Below are 17157 nucleotides of genomic sequence, written 5' to 3'. Positions count from 1 at the left end.
GCGCATCATCAAAACAGACAACAGCAGCAACAACAGCCACAGCAGCAGCATCACCGTCACCAGCAGTACAAACACCAGCATCAGCATTCGCAACAGTCCCAGCAGCAGCAGCAGCCACAGCAGCCACAGCAGCCACCACAGCAGCCACAGCAGCAGCAGCAGCAACCACAGCAGCAGCAGCAGCAGCAGCAGCAGCAGCCACAGCATCAGCATCAGCAGCCACAGCAGCAGCAGCAGCAGCAGCAGCAGCAGCAGCAGCAGCAGCCACAGCAGCAGCAGCAGCAGCCACAGCAGCAGCAGCAGCAGCAGCAGCCACAGCAGCAGCAGCAGCAGCAGCATGTGCGCCCTCTCTCCGCGTCGAGCCGTCCGCAACGAGAACAAGTGGGCAGCTCGACAGAGGAGGAGGAGAGAAAATCCAGCGGTCAGACCAGAAGTCCGCACAAGAGTAACAGAGTGAGGACGCGAGTAGAGCAAGTGACTCTACTGACGTGCCGTTGTCAAGGCTCAGGGCTTCCACCGAAGCACGAAACCAGCCGGGTTGCAACACTTGAAGAACTTTGATGTGAGAAAGATACAGGAGGAGGAGGAAGGGAGGAGCAGGAGCAGAATCATGAGTGGGAGAGAGGAGGAGGAGGAGGAGGAGGAGGAGGAGGAGGAGGAGGAGGAGGAGGAAGAGGAAGAGGAGGAGGAGGAGATGAACTTTGATGCAGATTGCACCGGCTTCTATGTCTCCCATAGTTCATTCGACCCACGATCATGTGCGACCTCCGAGGTTCTTAGATGTTCGCTGAGTTTTTGGATCAGTCGCACACAGTTGTGGAGGCCAAGTACTACGAGGATGGACTCTGGTACAAGGCAGCTCTTGGTATCAGCTCTCGAGTTGTGCTGCCGTTGACTCTGAGAGCAGGTGAAGTGGTTGGGCCCGACAGACGACTCGTGATGTATGAGGGGTACGAGGACGAGGGATGGCACGTGCGTGAGAGGGCGGAAGAGCGAAAGATGTTGGTGACAAGAATGGCAGGAGGTGCATGAGAAACACATCCGATACCTTGAAGACGATCTGAACCTCAAGAAACCTCACAAGCATGTCCAGGTCAGCCTCTGCTGCCCCTCAACGATTAGAGTGAGTGGAACCCAAGGGCGACGATGATGACGTGGCGACCGAGGCGGCGGAGAAGCAGAGGGAAGTCAAGGAGGCTAAGCTTCCGCCTCCTGCAAACTCGAGAAATCCGCCGAATAAGCCGAGGAGCAACAAGAAATTCCAAGCGGTCGGTCGGCAGCTGAGCGTGTTGTGGATGATGTTTGTGCTCAGGTCACAGGCTTCCTTAACAAGACGATAGGAGGAGTCAAATCCTCTCCTGCCGCGTCGAAAGCATCAGAATCTTCGCATCCCGCTGCTCTCGCTGCTCCTGCACAGTCAGTGCGCAACAGTCAAGGGGATGCTGAGAAAGCCACGAATGGAGGCGAGAAGCATGTTGTACAAGCTTCTGAGGGGAACAGGTGGGTGTGTCGAGAATGCCAGAGGACACGCGTGTGAAGTTTCATTTCCACAGAAAAATCTCAAAGTTCGAGCAAAATCAGAGAGAAATTCGAGGTAACAGTTGAGATCGTGCTGCAAGCTCTTGTCACAAAATAGAAACAGAGACGAACAAGGAAGAAGCGAAGAAGGAGGAGAAGGAGGAGAAGGAGGAGAAGGAGGAGGAGGATACGTCCTTGAACGTCACCTACGATCTCTTAACTTCTTTGTCTGAGCGCCTCACCGACCTCAGCATGTTCGATCCCGAGCAGATAGACGAGGAGCGGCTGACCTCTACCCTCACCACCCCGGACGGAGCCGTTCGCTTCCTCGAGATCTGCCGCCGCCTCATCGAACGAGTCAGATCGCTGGAAGGAAGTCCAGGAAGCAAGTAAGAACCCTTCTCGCCCCCTCCCTTAACTCGATACCCTCATACCTGCCTGCCTGCCTGCCTGCCTGCCTGCCTGCCTGCCTGCCTGCCTGCCTGCCTGCCTGCATTTCTCCCCGCTCCCTCCCTCTCTCCCTCCTCCCTTCCTCCCCCCTATCAATCTCTAGCCTCTTTCTCTCTTCTCTTATCCTCCTCGTCCCTCACGCTTCACAGTTGTTCGCATCGGCAGCATGTCGAGCTCTTCCTCCGTGAGAGAGGCTGCGACGACAAACTTTGCCGCCTCTCCTCCCCCAAGTTGAGATTCCACGCGCTCGAGTTTTTGGTCGCGGAGTTGCAATGCGCGCAGATGCTCGTGGACTTGGAGGAGAAGGAGGAGCGACGAGGGGGTAGACAATGGGGGGACAAAGAGGCTCCTGCCCTCCAGCCGAGCTTGCAAGATGCGACGGACTTGTACAGGAAGTTTGTGCTGCAGCAGGTGATGAGAGCAGTGGGGATGAAGGTGGGTGCGAGGGAGGCGGGAAAAGCAACTGCCATCCTCCTCTTCGCGTGCGAGTACGCGAGGATGGAGCTTGCTCGCCTTCCTGCTGATTATCTCGGAGACTTCTTGCTGCCTAGAGGATGTCTCTCCGAAGAGCAGGTGACAAGTGCTGGTGATGGTGATGGTAATGATGATGGTGATGACGATGACGATGACGAGGATGATGATGATGATGATGATGATGATGATGATGATGAAGAAGAAGAAGAAGAAGAAGAAGAAGAAGAAGAAGAAGAAGAAGAAGAAGATAATGATGATTTCATGTTTATTGACAATGTCGCTTAGGTTGTCATCTTGTCCGACATATCCCAAGAGTTTCGCTCCGAGTATTCTCTGCGCAAAGAGGTGACGCTCCTCGACTTTGACAGGCGGCTGATGACGGAGACGTTCAGATGCTCCTGCAGCGCATCGACGTGCTGGCCAAGTGCTTCTCTTATTCTACAGCTGAAGTCAGTCACCTCCTCCAAGTCCTCCTCTCCTCCTCTCCTCCTCTCCTCCTCTCCTCCTCTCCTCCTCTCCTCCTCTTCTCGCTCCCTCGTCTCTCCTCCTTCTCTCTTCTCACGCCTTCCCCTTTCCTTCTCTTCTCCTCACGTTCGCTCAGAATTCTCATCTCATCGAATCTGTACGGGGACGCATCGCCCTCCTCAAGGTCGCAACTTGCTTTGCCTGGCAACTTGCCACCTTCCCTCCTCCTACGTCTCCCTCCTCCTCCGTCTCCCTCCTCCTCCGCCTCCCTCCTCCTCCGCCTCCCTCCTCCTCCGCCTCCCTCCTCCTCCGCCTCCCTCCTCCTCCGCCTCCCTCCTCCTCCGCCTCCCTCCTCCTCCGCCTCCCTCCTCCTACGTCTCCTCGCTCACTTGTTTGAGCAGAAGGACCCTTCCTTCACCGTCTATGACCTCTACTGCTCCCGCTCCAGCATCGCGAGCTTGTGCATCCCCTCCAGGATCTTCGGCTGCGCACTCAAGCAGGAAGAGGAGGAGGAGGAGGAGGAGGAGGAGGAGGACCAGGAGGAGCAGGAGGAAGGCGGAGGAAGGAAGGTGGGGGGAGGGGAGGGGGAGAAGGAGAGCGAGGTGTGAGAACAAGGAAGGAGGAAGATGGTAGGGAGTCGGGGACTGACTCGTTACGCTAGGTTTTGATAGGTCGAGTGCCAGACAGAGGAGGACGAGTGGAGGCGATTAAGGCGACGGACATGGCGAGGTGAAGGAAGGGAGAGAAGGAGAGGGGAGGGAAGGGGAGGGAGGGAGGGAGAGGGAAGGGGAGGGGAGGGAGAGGAAGGGGAGGGGAGGGAGAGGAAGGGAGGGGAGGGGAGGGGACATGAAGGAGCCGAGCAGGCAAGTGCGGGAGGCCAACAGTCAGATGCGGGGGAAAGGAAGCAATCAACGGGGACACGGAGGTGCCACTTATTCTTCTCCTTCCTCCTCCCCTTTCCCCCCAGCCCACCCCAAACCCCCTCTTCGTCCCCTCCTCCTCTCCCTCCTCTCCCTCTTCTCTTCTGGTTTCTTTCCACTAAGTCGGTGGGCAGGACGAGGCAGATTCTCGCAGGGGAAGTGAGGGAGGGGAGTAAAACTAAAGTCACGTTGTTGCAAAGAAAGATGGCGCGACGAGCGAAGGACTCGGTTAGGAAGCCGAGGGAGGATGAGGGAGGGATGGGGAAGATGGCGGGGGAAAGGATGGGAAACCAGAGGAGGATGGTACGGGAAACAGGGGAGGGAGGAAGGAGACGGGGGAGAGAGGAAGGAGGAGGCGGGGAAGAAGGAAGGAGGAGGAGGAAGAAGAAGAGATTCTGATGTTAATCGCCTTCCTGGGGTTCGTCGAAGTCGATTGGCATCGACTCCGTGCACTGCCGACCAGTCTGATAGCCAAGGAAATTGTCAGGAGAGGAGGGGAGAGAGAGACGGAGGAGGGGGGTGAAAGGCGGGGTAGAGTCGAGGATGTTGTGAAAGTAGTCATGCGAGGGAGATGGTTGATTCAAGGACAAAGTGAGGTCCTGCGCATTGGAAGGAGCAGGGAGCAGGAGAGAAGAGGAGAAGGAGAGAAGAGGAGGGGGAGAGAAGAGGAGGAGGAGAGAAGAGGAGCAGGAGAGAAGAGGAGGGGGAGAGAAGAGGAGGAGGAGAGAAGAGGAGCAGGAGAGAAGAGGAAGAGGAGAGAGGAGGATAAAGAAGATGGAGGAGGAGGAAGGAATCAGGAGAAGTTGATCAGCTTGCTGACCTCAAAGTCAACGTCTGCCATCAAGTAGATTCCAGGGACCGAGAAGACTGCCAGGCCGACAAGAGCTGGAAGGAAACGACGGAGTCATGAGGAGAGGAGCAGGAGAGCAGGTGAAATAGGAGCAGGCGCAAGCGCAGGGGCAGGAGTAGGAGGCAAGAAGAACCTGCACGTGCTCCTCCGACCGCGATGATGGCGGCGTAAAGGAGAGGACCAAGCATGCCCGAGACCCGGGAGACTCCTGCCATGAAGCCAAAATGCTGCAGAAGGAAGATGATGAGCGGAGTAAGGAAGCAAGTTGAAGCACAGGAGAAGAGAGGATAGGAGAAGAGAGGATGGGAGAGGAGAGGAGAGGAGAGGATAGGATAGGATAGGATAGGATAGGATAGGATAGGAGAGGTGAGGTGAGGTGAGGAGAGGAGAGGAGAAGAGAAGAGAGGAGAGGAGGCAGGAGGTAGACGGTAGGAGATGGGAACCTGTGCGGTGTTGTCTTTGGTAGTCAGTCGCGCGAGCAAAACTCTCTGCATCACAATCAGATCGACTGCGCGACATGTCGAAACTTTCCGAGAAGATGTAGCCGCCAGACCCCGCGAGAGAGAGGATCAAGTTCATCACCTGCAAACACTCAGACTCTCAATCCCTCGCTCGATCTCTCCCCCAGCCCTTGCTCGCTCGCTCGCTCTCTCCCCTCCTCCCTCCTGAGCTCTCTCGTTCGCTCCTTGCCTTCCTCTATCTCTCCCTCCTTCCCTCTCTTCTCATTTACCTACCAGCCTTAGCCCCCCATTTCTCCTCCTCCTCCTCCTCCTCCTCCTCATGACCATGTTTTGCTGCTGCGTCTTCTCCTGAATCTCAAACTCCATCCATTTTCATGCTCTTCCTCTGCCCACTCTTCCTCCTCCCCTTCGCTCTCTCCTCACCCAGAAGTCAAAGTCTGTGTGCATGACGGCGCACGCGATGGCGCTAAGGAGGGTGAGGGACATGGAGAGGAGGAAGCAAACCTGCGGAACACGTCACAGCCCCTCGACCTCTCTTGCTCTCACCCTCGATCCGATCAGTCTCGACAGGTAGTACCAACTTGCACAAGCTGTCAGCGAACCAGAAAGGGGATTGGAAGCTGGGTAGTTTGGGGCGAGCAGAGATAAGGGAGAAAGAGGAGGAGGAGGAGGAGGAGGAGAGGGAGGGAGGGAGGGAGGGGGCAGCGGAGAAGGAAAAGAAGGAAGGAAGGTGAAACAGGGCAATGGATTACCCGAATCCCATGAACACATTGATCCAGCGATTCAGAACAGCGCAATGTAACTTATGGCAGGTCAGAAGGAAGAGGAGGAGTGAGTGTCGAGAATCACCAGCACAGCATTCGAGATTCCGATCTGAGCAGCATACACCATGTACACGGAAAAGAGGGTTGAGGAGGCGTCGCTATCAACCAGATCAGAAAGTTTCCTTCTCTCGTCCTCAACTTCACCTGTAGATCAGTGTGGCTATCATGTACTTGAGCAGCTCGCGGTTCTGACGTGAGTGAGCGACGGGAAGCGGGAGAAGAGGAGAGGATTGAAACCTGCAGCGACATTTTGAAGGCGCTGATCGCCGACCTCACTTGATGTGTCAAGTTCACGTTGTGCACTTTCCCATGTCGAGGCTCCTCCTGATACACAAACGCAAACGGGAGTGCAAACAAGAAGAACCAAAGAGCGCTCCACAGGAAGCAGCGCTGCACATAGTCGATCGGAATGACTTTCTTAGAATGTTTTGCCTCCTCCAGACCCAACGCTGTCATGAGCACCATGGCGCCGAAGTTGCCGATGGCGCACTGGACAGCAGAGACGAAGACAACCTCATCCTCGCTGGTCTCGGAGACGTGCACAAGTAGCGAGTTGTAGACAGCTTGCATGAGACTGTAGAACATTACGCCAATCACTGCAAACCCGACCATTGCCGGCCACTGTTCCACGTCGATGGACACGGCGACAGAGAGGAAGATGCAAGTGACGAACCCAGAGACCAGGACGGTCACCTTCCTCAGCGCGAGTTGATCCACCATGGCTCCGATGAATGGGCAGAGGATCCCAGCGAGAAGTGTTCCTACCGCCACTGCGTTTGCCCAGACGGCCGAGACGTACTGCAAACATTAAGAGTCAGTGACACAAAGAAGAGAAGATTGAACACGTGAATATCAAACGATGTCAATTAGGAAAGTAAGGACAAGTGGATGGAAGATTGAACACGTGAACATCAAACGATGTCAACTAGCAAAGTAAGGAGAAGTGCATGGTGAAGTAATCCACCCCGCATCAAGCGCCATCGACATGTGCTTGATTTTCCCATCTCACGATCGTGGTGCTTTACCTTCTCGATGGAGGCAGGAGTCTGCTGCTTCAGCACGAGAGGGAGGAGGCAAGAGAGCGTTACACTGACGTAGCCCCAGCATCCGGCATCGAAGAGCGACCAGGCCACCTGCTCCTCCCGCAGGCCTGCCATACCCAGCCAGCTCTTCGCAGCCATGGTGACGGGGATAGAAACGTATGAGCTAAAGTAGTTTATGGGCAGTACTATTATAATAAGGTAAAACAATTAAACCGAAGCCTCATAAGACGTGAGGGGATGAGGGCCACAAATTTGCAACGGCAATTTTAGAGGATCGCAGGAGGAGGAGTACCCCCCCTTCAAACCTCTTTTGAAGGGGTGAGGGTACTTACAATACCTCAACCTCTGCTCATCGCGCGATCGCTCAGCTCAGTCGCTTTCACCGTGACATCCTACCCGCTGCCTTGTACTTGACATCACCTGCAACCCCTTGTACTTGACATCACCTGCAACCACTTGTGCTTGACATCACCTGCAACCACTTGATCCCCTCCAGGTTCCCACATGTCTCTTGATCTCAGTTTTAGCCCCAGCAAAGCTATGTCGCCAAAGGCTAAGTATACTGACCGGTTCATACCTAGACGTCTAGACATTGTTTCTGACTTGAGTGTTTTTCAACAGCAAGAAAACGGTAAGATAAATAGTAATGAAGTCGAAACATCACCAACTAAGCAAGATTACAAACGGGCGCTCAAGGAATTAGTTTACCCTTACATGTCACCAAATGAGAAGCTGTTATCCTTGTCAGCTAGCTTGTCACCAGCATCACCATCCAAAGGTCTAGGTAGCTACACTGTGAATGATCTCCCTACCTCACCCAGCCTGTCATCACCATCCAAGAAGAAAATCTCACGGTTCATCCCTAAGTCAGCAGATAAGATTTTAGATGCCCCGCAGATCGTAGACGACTACTACCTGAACCTTCTAGACTGGAGCCCCACAAATGTTCTTGCAGTTGCACTAAATCAATCAGTGTTTCTCTGGAATGCAAGTACAGGTGCTGCACACAAGTTGATGCAGACAGACGGCAGAGGCGACATCATAACCTCCTTGTCATGGGGTTCAGGTAACACACTTGCCGTTGGAACTCACTCCGCAGAGATTCAGTTATGGGACGTGAGCACAAGCTCTCTGGTCAGAACTCTCCGAGGCCATGAACAGCGGGTGTCCAGCCTCACGTGGAGCACGGGCTCCTCCCTCAGCAGCGGGTCCAGGGACTGTCAGATCATTCACCATGATACTCGTGCAAATAATCACAAGATCGCATCTCTACATGGACATCGTCATGAAGTCTGCGGGCTGAAATGGTCCCCTCAAGCAAACCAGCTTGCGTCAGGGGGGAATGACAACGTTCTGTTCATCTGGGAGGCGCGAAACAATCGCCCAAGGTTGTGCATAGAGCGTCATCGAGCTGCAGTGAAAGCGCTCGCTTGGTGCCCCTTTCAACACAACACTCTAGCGTCAGGTGGAGGAACCGCCGATAGAAAAATTTGCCTGTGGAACACCTCAAACGGCACCTGCTTCAACGAGGTCGACACTAAATCGCAGGTCCGGCTCCCCCATTCAATCATTTGAACGGCGACTGATTTACCTTACAGGTGTGCGCGATCGAGTGGTCTATCCATGACAAGGAGTTTGTATCCTCCCATGGCTTCACACACAATCAGCTGATTCTGTGGAGACACTTCGGCTCTGGACGCCTGCAGAAGGTCACGGAGTTAACCGGACATCAGGCTAGGGTGCTCCATATGGCAAAGAGCCCTGTAAGAGTACCATGAAAGACTTGTTGTAGGATCTTACTGATTTGCTCCAGGATGGCACGACCGTGGTGTCAGCTGCAGCTGATGAAACCATCAGATTCTGGAGAATATTCGGAGCTGGGAGGAACAGTGCTTCTAAACTCAAAGATGAGCAAGCCAGTCGGTCATTGTTAGGCGCCAACAGCATTCGTTAAGGAAACTTGGACTTAGGCAACTCTATCCTTCACTAGAATCGTTATACATCACAAGATCATACGACATGAAATACATCAAAATTCTTTCTCGAACACGTCCGAATCCCAATGGAATTTGTTGCGAACCCCAATTGGACTTTGTTGCTTTTATTTTTGTTTTTTGTTGCAACCAAAAAAAGCTCTAGAATACATCTTCAGATTTCATAGCGAAAGCTCTATTTCACACGAAATCCGCTAGTGACACAAACGAGGCATGGAACACGTGAAACTGACGGATAAAATTCCTCTCCTCGTCAAGAAGATGCCGCGATTTACTTCTTCATCTTCTTTCCCATCAGAACGGAAGGGGAAGCCTGCACTTTCTTGATCACACTCTGAATATTCCGAGAGACAATCTTGCTGTTCTCGCTCTTCTTGTCCTTCTCATCATTCCTGGGAGCAATTCCTGACTCCGACTCCTTCGCCATGCGAACTGTCGTGGTTCTGAGTGGAAGTGAAAATTTGGCGGGGGTTGCGACGAAGTTGAGGGCGCATGAGCGCGGCTTCATGGCAGGAACAGAGGCAACATCAGCCAGGACGCACGAAGCGACGAGGACAAGGACGAACAGTGCGAGCAGGATAAGCGACTGGGACATGGTAGGCGGGGAATGGGGCCAACCGGAGCAATGAGGCTTTTATGTGAGTGGGGGAAGGATTGGGGAAAGACTACGGGTATATCCATGCAGAAAACAAGGGGTACTAGTTGTTGTACAAATGTACAGTGTGGAGGTCTCAAGGTGGGGTAGTAAGAGTGGAAATATAGGGGTAGTGCATGGTGTTTCAGCGGGATAATAATGGGTTGCATCTCTCGAACTCGAACTCAGCCACAGAGGTAATAGTAAATTTCATGATTATTACCAATAGTTTCAAGATAATTTCAAATTATGATTAAATGATTGAACTACCAAGGCAAATAATGGTGTAAAGCACCTGAATGGGACAGGTGGTCGATGGGTTTAGTTGCGAGCCTGCAACAACAACCCTGATCTAAACCCCTAGATCTAAACTATTTGAACTAAACCTATTCAACTGCGGGGATGAGGTCCGTACTTGTGAAGTGACCAGGAAAAAAAAGGCCATGCAGCGAAGGAGAAGAGCGGGGTGGACGATGACGTGCTTGCTCGCTAGAGCAAGAAGGGGATAGTACATTATGAAATTCTTCTAGCTCTTGATACTCGAAATCCAAACGCCTGCTGTTCAACCTGCAAACAAGTGGTTTCCATTGAAGATCTGCATTGAAGGGGATCCAGAAGTCTAAAGAAGGGGGATCTCCTTCTTTTCTTGAAGAAACTGATTTCAATCTTGCTGACTCTGGCACCAAGCTCTTTTGCTCTGAGCGTCTGAAAGATGAAAGAAGGAAACGTGGCGTTGTCCTTTGGGTTGGTGCTTGCTGCAGGCATGTGCACTTCGCTTGGGGCAGCCGTTGCATTTGTAGTGAACGTGGAGAACAAGACATTTCTTGCAATATCTTTGGCACTATCTGCAGGCATTATGACATATGTGTCTATGGTGGAGATTTTCACAAAGTCAGTCGTCGCCTTCAGGTTTGAACAACAGTTGATGACGAATTGCACAAGGCTGAAACTTTTATACAGTGACGAATGGTGTCCACAACGGGGAGCGAATGAAATCTGTTCGAAAGGATACGGGTCTGCGACCGCTTTCTTCTTTGCAGGCATGAAAAGGGCGTGTCGGCCACTACAATGTGACGTTGATGGCAGGGCTTGTTCTTTGCGCTGCCATCAATGTCGTCACATCGAGAAAGTTCGTTGCGATGGCAGTACACACCATGAAAAATCTCTGCAGCTCGGCAAAGCCCGACAGTTCCACCAACGTAGAAAACGAGCTCAGGAATGATTGCATGTCTGGAATGGAAGAAATACAAGTCACGACGACCGACGATGCGAACGAGGGCGACCCAGACACGTGGCCTGAAGATGTTTGCAGCCTTCCACCTGGATGGGAGGTTGTGCAGATGCTGCGAGTCTTGTGCTTGACCCACTTCACCCTTCAGGTTCGCATTTCAAGAGCAACCCTGAAACACTTCTATGTGCATGTCCCCACGGGAACACGGACTAGCACGGTCCCATTGACACAGCCGCTGACCCCGGAAATGTCAAGGACAGATGAAGATCTCTCAGAGACGTTGATGGTGGATCACTCGCAGGGGAGGTGTGACAAGGACCAAGAAGAAGAGTCTCTGTCTCGGAGACGGCACCCTGACCCAGCCGCACTTCTTGAGCTGCAGTCGACAGGTCGAACGCACCCATCAAGAAGCTTTCATGCCAGTATGTGATACTGCTGCTGATCTCAGGTATTCTTGCTGGCCTGGCTGTTGCGATCCACAATTTCCCGGAAGGACTAGCGACGTTTGTGGCCACCATGGCGGCAAGTTCCAGGCTGCGAAAAGCTTGTCGCTCACCGTTGTTGATAGGATTCTTCTGTTGGGGTTACCATCTGTGTGGCAATAGCGATACACAACATCCCCGAGGGTATTTGCGTTGCTATGCCAATCTATCATGCGACCAAGTCTCGATTGAAAGGCTTCATGTATGTGTTTCCTTCGGACTGTCACAAGTTGAGAATTCACTGAAAGGTTTGCAGATGGGCGACGATCAGCGGACTCAGTGAGCCTCTTGGCGCTGTGGTGGGCTACCTTGCCGTGAAAGACAATATCAACAACGTATCGTATGGAGCGATGTTTGCTCTAGTAGCTGGGATGATGGTCTTCATCTCGTTGGCCGAGCTCCTGCCATCGGCCTATCGACATGACGTGAATCATGCGATCGTCACTTCATCTTGGGTGAGTCCTCGCATCAGTCCTTGCGACGCTTTACTATGGCATTGCAGGTTCTTGGAATGTTGATCATGGCCTTATCCTTGGTCGCCTTCAATCTTTAGCCGGCCCGACTGACCCGGCGACGGATGGCACAGTGACTGAGACGTCCGAGTCGGATCGCCGCATCCGATGACCATCCGCTGCGCCGGGGACCCTGGCCGCGCCGGGCGCCGGGAGTCGGAGCGGCGTGGACCGCTGGCCCCGGTGCCACCGTGACGGTATGCCCGGGTCGCCCGGGTGACGCCGGGCCGCCGGCCGGCTCCCCCGCGGTTACCGTTCCCAGCAGCTGGAAAGCCGGGACAGTCACCGGAGTCGGTCCCGCCCGCCCGGCCGGGCCGGCCGCCGGCGGCGGGCCGCAGTATGGCACAGTACGGTAGGCTCGGGCACGGTGGCCGGGCCGGCCGGGGCAGCCACTGTCACCTCGCCGGGACCAACGCATCGATAGTTTGACTATTTAATTGAAGTAATGTAGTCAAATACAGGCCTCATAGTGAATGAAGCGACGAAAAATATCACTGGTGGGTGGTCAGAGGCTTCGTGCCATGAGGAGAAGTAGGGGGGTATTGGATGGGAATTAAGGGGGTGATATTATTGCTCGGGGGTAGGGTGGTACAGTCTGGAATTGGACCCATATTACATGCAGGGAGTGACGAGGCTGAAGCAGAAGGAGAGAGAGAGTCAAGAGGAGAAACAAGAGTAGAAGGAGAAGAAACAGCTACAGTAGTAGGAGGAGAAACAAGAAAAGGAAGACGTGAAACAAGAGTAGAAGGAGGAGAAGCAAGAGTAGAAGGAGGAGAAACAGCAACAGTAGAAGGCGGAGAAGCAAGAGTAGAAGGACGTGAAACAAGAGTAGAGCAAGGAGGAGAAACAAGAGTAGAAGGAGGAGAAGCAAGAGTAGAACAAGGAGAAGAAACAAGAGTAGGGGAAGCAAGAGTAGGAGGAGGAGAAACAAGAATAGAACGAGGAGGAGAAGGAACCGTAGGAGGAGGAGAAACAGCAACAGTAGAAGGAGGAGAAACCAGAATAGAAGGATGTGAAACAGCAAGAGGAGGAGGAGGAGAAACAGCAACAGTAGAAGGAGGAGAAGCAAGAGTAGAACAAGGAGAAGAAACATGAGTAGGAGAAACAAGAGTAGGAGGAGGAGAAACAGCAACAATGGAGGAGGAGAAACAAAAAATAGAAGGAGAAGCAAGAGTAGGAGGAGGAGAAAGAAGAGTAGAAGGAGGAGCGTCAGGGACAGAAACTGAAGAAGCAGAAGAAGCAGTAGGTTGATAGACACAGGATATCAGGATGATGTGTTGCAATAGATCAAGATAGCGTTCCAATTGCAAGGCAACATCGTTATCTCAATCACTGTTCATCTGTATCAGAACACATTGTCCTCCCACTCGTCCGGTTTCTTTTCTGCGTCCATGCTTATAAGGTTTCGCAGTGATGGCCACATGGAATCTGGAAAGCGTCGGGACAAAAGGATATGGAGGGGGAGGAAACTACTTCTGTGCACGAGCAGCGAAGTGACTCGCTCATATTTGTTTTGTTGTGTTCTTACGTTGGTGATTGCAGAGCGTTCTTGAAGAAGCAAGGAGAGAAGGAGGCAGAGAACTATGACGGTGGCCAGCGGGTTGGCTTGGGACATGCTAGAGTGACAGTAGTTCAGGTGTCGGAGTCTTCAAAGATCCTCTCTACGACACAGTCTACGGTCAGTGTACGAGCTCGACCAGGCCAGTCAAATTGGACAACAAGGATGCGGTTTCTTCGCTCTTCCAACCCACAGAACTCGAACAAGCGCTAGCTGTAGCAAGGGCTTCTTGCCAGGTGAAGACGATAGCTGCTGCTGCTGCTGCTGCTGTAATGGCATAATTGCTAGATGCTAGACAGCATCTACACATCTATGCACCTTCTTCCTCATTATCTCTCCACTTTGTTGCTTGTACCCTGGTTTCTCCTGTCCTTCGTTTCTGCTTCTTTGCTCGTTTGTTGTCGTCTCTGTGTGTTTGCTCGTTAGTTTTCGCCTTGTTCTCATGGATCACGCTCAGCAGAACAACGGAAGTCATTCGAGACATAACGGAAACTGCAACGGTCATTCGAGGCATCGCGATCCAGAGAGGAACAGCCTGGAGAACGTGGAGGTAGGAGAAAGCGGAAACACCACAAGGTCTGACTGGTCTCAAGGTGACTTTCGAGGAGCCCTTCGTGCAACGAGGAGGCAGGAAGGGAGGTTCGATGCCTCTCGTGTGCTTGGGCAGTGGGGAGCATGTTGTGTACGTGCTGCAGGTGAGGCCACTGCTAAAAGGCGGGAGGGAAGAGATGGGGAGGGTGGGAGGGAACGGGGAGCGAGGAGATGGGGAGCGAGGATGGGAATTTGGAGGGTGTGGAGGGAGTAAAAACGGGGAGGTTGGGGGAGGTGGGGAAGGGAGGAGTTGGGAGAGGTCTAAGTCCCGTTTTCTCAGGTGGGGTACAATGGAAGAAGGTGGAGCGTCGAGCGTCGATACCGAGAGTTCGACCTGTTGGATAAGGAGCTGCAGCGAGTGTGGGGCCGGGAGCCTTCAGTTCGACTCGCCGAGTTCCCTTCTAAGGTCTGGGTTGGCAAGATGTCACGCGACGTTGCGCAGCAGAGGAAGACAGAGCTTGAGGTCTACATGAAGTGCTTGTTGGATCAGCCGAGGATTGTTAGTCACTTGCACCCTTGCCATCCTTCCTCTCGCTCTGTCTTGCTCCTCTCTCATCTCCTCCCGTCTCTCCGCTTGTCACTCAGTTTGTCTTAGGTCAGAGAGAGCGACGAGCTGCGGGCGTTCCTCGAACTGCCTCCTCGCACGGACCTCCGTCCCATGCCGACAATTTCTCGCCCTCGAGATGTTCAGAGAGTTCAGGCAGGAATGATGGAGAGCCCACGGAGGACGAGAGCTGACCGCGACTTCGATGAGGTCCCTTCGCTTGTCCTGCTCTTTCCCCTGTCCTTCTCTCTCCTCCTGCTGCTCGTGCTCTTCTTTTCGCACCTCACCAGCTTTTTCTCCTCAGGTCTCCTTGTAACGAGCGAAAGGCGTGGGGCAGCCAGGGACGATGATCGAGGGCTTCTTGTACATTTTATTGTTTTTCTTCCTTGTCAACATTTGCCATCTTGATTGAAACTCAAACGAGCAACTCAAACTTGGATAGAGGCTGAGCCGTTTGTGCTCATGAAACCTGCCGCTTGGTGAGGCTGACAAGTCGATAAAAGTTTCGAGTACCGGAGGTGTTGAGCTCCCCGGCAGGCGAGACGTTCCTGCAGGGAGGTCAGCACCAATCTGATGACGTGGACATGGCACGTGAGCTTCATAACTTCGAGTTGGATCATCTTGGAGCTCACGATGAGGCGCCTGACGTTGCGGGGATACTTGCCGACCTCTCGCCTCCTGAGCGCCAGCAGAATCGCTTTGATGTCCTGCAGCACCTCAGACCCTCCTCACACCTGCTGCTCTGAACCTCCACGTGCTCAGACACCAGCTGGACGATGAGGTTGGGAACGTCAGCGAGCAACTTGGGGCTGTTGAACATGCGCGTGACTTCAGACAAGCCGCTCAGCTCGTCCTTCTTCCTCCACACGCCTGAGAGAGGGTGGGGGCAAGAGATGGGGGGAAGGAAGAAGGGCAAGTCACGGGCAGCACGGGAGAGGAGGAGCTTTACCGGACAGGTGCTGCCAGTCGTCGGAGGATGAGAGGTCCGAGCGGGAAGAGGCGAGAGAGGCCATGACGGAGTCCTCGAAGGACTTCTCCATCTCGAGGGGAATGAGGAGGAGGAAGGGATAAAGCAAAACAAAGCACCTCGAAGAAGACGTCTGCTGTTCGCTTCTCCGCCAGCTTGCGCTCCTGTTGAAAGTGGAGGATTGACGTCCTGCAAGCGACTGCATGAGCTGACCGAGGAGCGCATGGCATCGCGTCCCTCTCATACCTGTGGATGTTGCAGAGCCGTCGGGTTTCGGAGAAGAAGTCGATGAACTGAAGGTACCCCTTGATCGCCAGAGACTGCCAAGAGCACTCTCAGATAAACCATGTGAAGAAGCGCTTCACCTTCACTCCCTCCGCTACAACACAATCGTCGTGAAGCTTTCGCAAGTCTTCCGCCTGTACCTCAGTCAATTACACCAACACACTCTGTTCTTCGCTTGTGCCTGTCTTTGCAGTGTAGTTTCCAAGTTGTCGAGCACAAGGTCAAAATTGTTCTCCATCTCTCTTCTATGAAAATTCCTTTCAAAAATATCCTGCAAACTGTTCACGAGGACATACTATATCAGAGCCATACTCACAGCTTGGGTCCTGCTAGCAAGATCTGAGATGTTCAGAGAGTTCTGCGACACGCTTGAGCAAGAGGCTGGTTGCGGGAATGCAGTTGACCTGAGAGGAGTACATCTTGCTAAGCGTGCTCTCAAATAGTTGATTCCGAGTGTGTTTGGACGTTTTCCTTTAAGCAAGAAGTTGGACAAGATCATACTTGAATGCAAGCACACGTACTCTTGCAGGTCTTGTTCAGCTAGTAATAATCTTGCAGCCAAGGAATTTCGCTCTTTTTCTAGTTGGACGACTGTCCCTTGTAATGATTGGCAGGCTTGTTGTAACTCTTGTTGTTGAACTGATGCTTGGGTGCTTTGACTCTCTACTGGTTCAGCAGCATCAGCCTGTTCACTTCGTTGCATCCAAAGGCTGAGCCTCCAAAACCAAAATGCAGATTTCTAGGGAGGAATACAATCAACCCTGAATGAATTAATGAATGAATGAATGTGGGTAAGACCTCGCTCCTGATCGTCTGACGATGCAACATTCTTCTGGTCGCTGCTCGCTTTCTTCTCATCACCAAGGCAGATCCTAGCATTGAGTGCCATCAAGAAGCATCAGCTTGATCGTTCGAACTCACTTCTCCAGATCTCCAAGACTTTAGCCTCTTTTTTTCGCTTCAGTCGCCATTGCATCTGCAAACATGTTCAACGAATGTTAAAGCCTCAACCAAGTCGTCAGCTCACCGTATACAAGCCTGAAGATCGCTTCTGTGACTTTGGCTCTATACTCTTTCCTGAAAGTTGATAGACGCGAAGAGCAAAAAATTGATTAGAATAAGCAGCGACTACGGTTTCACAAACCTTTTTGTCGTTCCAACATCGACTGGCTCACGTGCCTCCTCCAAGTCGCTATGCAATCTTTGTGCTTGTTCTCCAGAAATTTCCCAAGGGAATTTTCAAGTCTTGCTTGTCGCCTCGTAAAGTGCAGCCAGAAATCCAAGACGAGCAAGCAGCTACTTCGCTTTCTTCTCATTGAGAAGCGACTCAATTGATTTCTCGTCCACTTGTTGA

General features: G+C 52.8%; 7 protein-coding genes across 7 annotated transcripts; 4 read left to right on the top strand and 3 right to left on the bottom strand.

The window, feature by feature from the left end:
* Positions 1 to 337: 337 nt before the first annotated feature.
* On the top strand, positions 338 to 3640 carry GUITHDRAFT_166368 (hypothetical protein; the record flags this gene model as incomplete). Its single annotated transcript, XM_005820737.1, has 15 exons — positions 338 to 421; positions 503 to 562; positions 711 to 758; positions 805 to 972; positions 1022 to 1093; positions 1140 to 1268; positions 1313 to 1500; positions 1554 to 1594; positions 1637 to 1907; positions 2118 to 2541; positions 2728 to 2787; positions 2835 to 2891; positions 3044 to 3091; positions 3309 to 3509; positions 3569 to 3640. The coding sequence occupies 15 exons, from the start codon at positions 338 to 340 to the stop codon at positions 3638 to 3640; spliced, it is 1923 nt and encodes a 640-aa protein (XP_005820794.1).
* Positions 3641 to 4620: 980 nt separating this feature from the next.
* Positions 4621 to 7143, bottom strand: GUITHDRAFT_147656 (hypothetical protein; the record flags this gene model as incomplete). Its single annotated transcript, XM_005820736.1, is given in 11 exon segments — positions 4621 to 4712; positions 4811 to 4904; positions 5121 to 5185; positions 5205 to 5259; positions 5562 to 5642; positions 5685 to 5718; positions 5891 to 5940; positions 5988 to 6060; positions 6107 to 6150; positions 6200 to 6760; positions 6988 to 7143. 11 exon segments carry the CDS (start codon positions 7141 to 7143, stop codon positions 4621 to 4623), a joined length of 1305 nt encoding a protein of 434 aa, XP_005820793.1.
* Positions 7144 to 7845: 702 nt separating this feature from the next.
* Positions 7846 to 8914, top strand: GUITHDRAFT_56821 (hypothetical protein; the record flags this gene model as incomplete). Its single annotated transcript, XM_005820735.1, has 3 exons — positions 7846 to 8553; positions 8604 to 8768; positions 8819 to 8914. Coding segments are annotated over 3 exons (969 nt in total), but the record flags the coding sequence as incomplete, so codon positions are not given.
* Positions 8915 to 9270: 356 nt separating this feature from the next.
* GUITHDRAFT_119982 (hypothetical protein) lies at positions 9271 to 9594 on the bottom strand (the record flags this gene model as incomplete). Its single annotated transcript, XM_005820734.1, has 1 exon — positions 9271 to 9594. One exon carries the CDS (start codon positions 9592 to 9594, stop codon positions 9271 to 9273), a length of 324 nt encoding a protein of 107 aa, XP_005820791.1.
* Positions 9595 to 10345: 751 nt separating this feature from the next.
* GUITHDRAFT_81101 (hypothetical protein) lies at positions 10346 to 11899 on the top strand (the record flags this gene model as incomplete). The annotated part of the gene is made up of 6 exons (XM_005820733.1): positions 10346 to 10602; positions 11166 to 11290; positions 11313 to 11371; positions 11433 to 11548; positions 11603 to 11801; positions 11849 to 11899. 6 exons carry the CDS (start codon positions 10346 to 10348, stop codon positions 11897 to 11899), a joined length of 807 nt encoding a protein of 268 aa, XP_005820790.1.
* Positions 11900 to 13271: 1372 nt separating this feature from the next.
* GUITHDRAFT_119980 (hypothetical protein) lies at positions 13272 to 14867 on the top strand (the record flags this gene model as incomplete). Its single annotated transcript, XM_005820732.1, has 8 exons — positions 13272 to 13351; positions 13401 to 13447; positions 13495 to 13652; positions 13874 to 13966; positions 14010 to 14111; positions 14288 to 14506; positions 14603 to 14761; positions 14856 to 14867. The coding sequence occupies 8 exons, from the start codon at positions 13272 to 13274 to the stop codon at positions 14865 to 14867; spliced, it is 870 nt and encodes a 289-aa protein (XP_005820789.1).
* Positions 14868 to 14979: 112 nt separating this feature from the next.
* Positions 14980 to 16222, bottom strand: GUITHDRAFT_119979 (hypothetical protein; the record flags this gene model as incomplete). The annotated part of the gene is made up of 10 exons (XM_005820731.1): positions 14980 to 15020; positions 15065 to 15099; positions 15143 to 15258; positions 15300 to 15421; positions 15501 to 15582; positions 15638 to 15707; positions 15765 to 15838; positions 15884 to 15937; positions 16120 to 16161; positions 16208 to 16222. 10 exons carry the CDS (start codon positions 16220 to 16222, stop codon positions 14980 to 14982), a joined length of 651 nt encoding a protein of 216 aa, XP_005820788.1.
* Between the last annotated feature and the right edge of the window lie 935 nt (positions 16223 to 17157).

Source organism: Guillardia theta, assembly GCF_000315625.1.
Source record: "Guillardia theta CCMP2712 unplaced genomic scaffold GUITHscaffold_166, whole genome shotgun sequence".
Taxonomy (NCBI): Eukaryota; class Cryptophyceae; order Pyrenomonadales; family Geminigeraceae; genus Guillardia; species Guillardia theta.
This window is presented reverse-complemented; position numbering and strand designations above follow the sequence as displayed.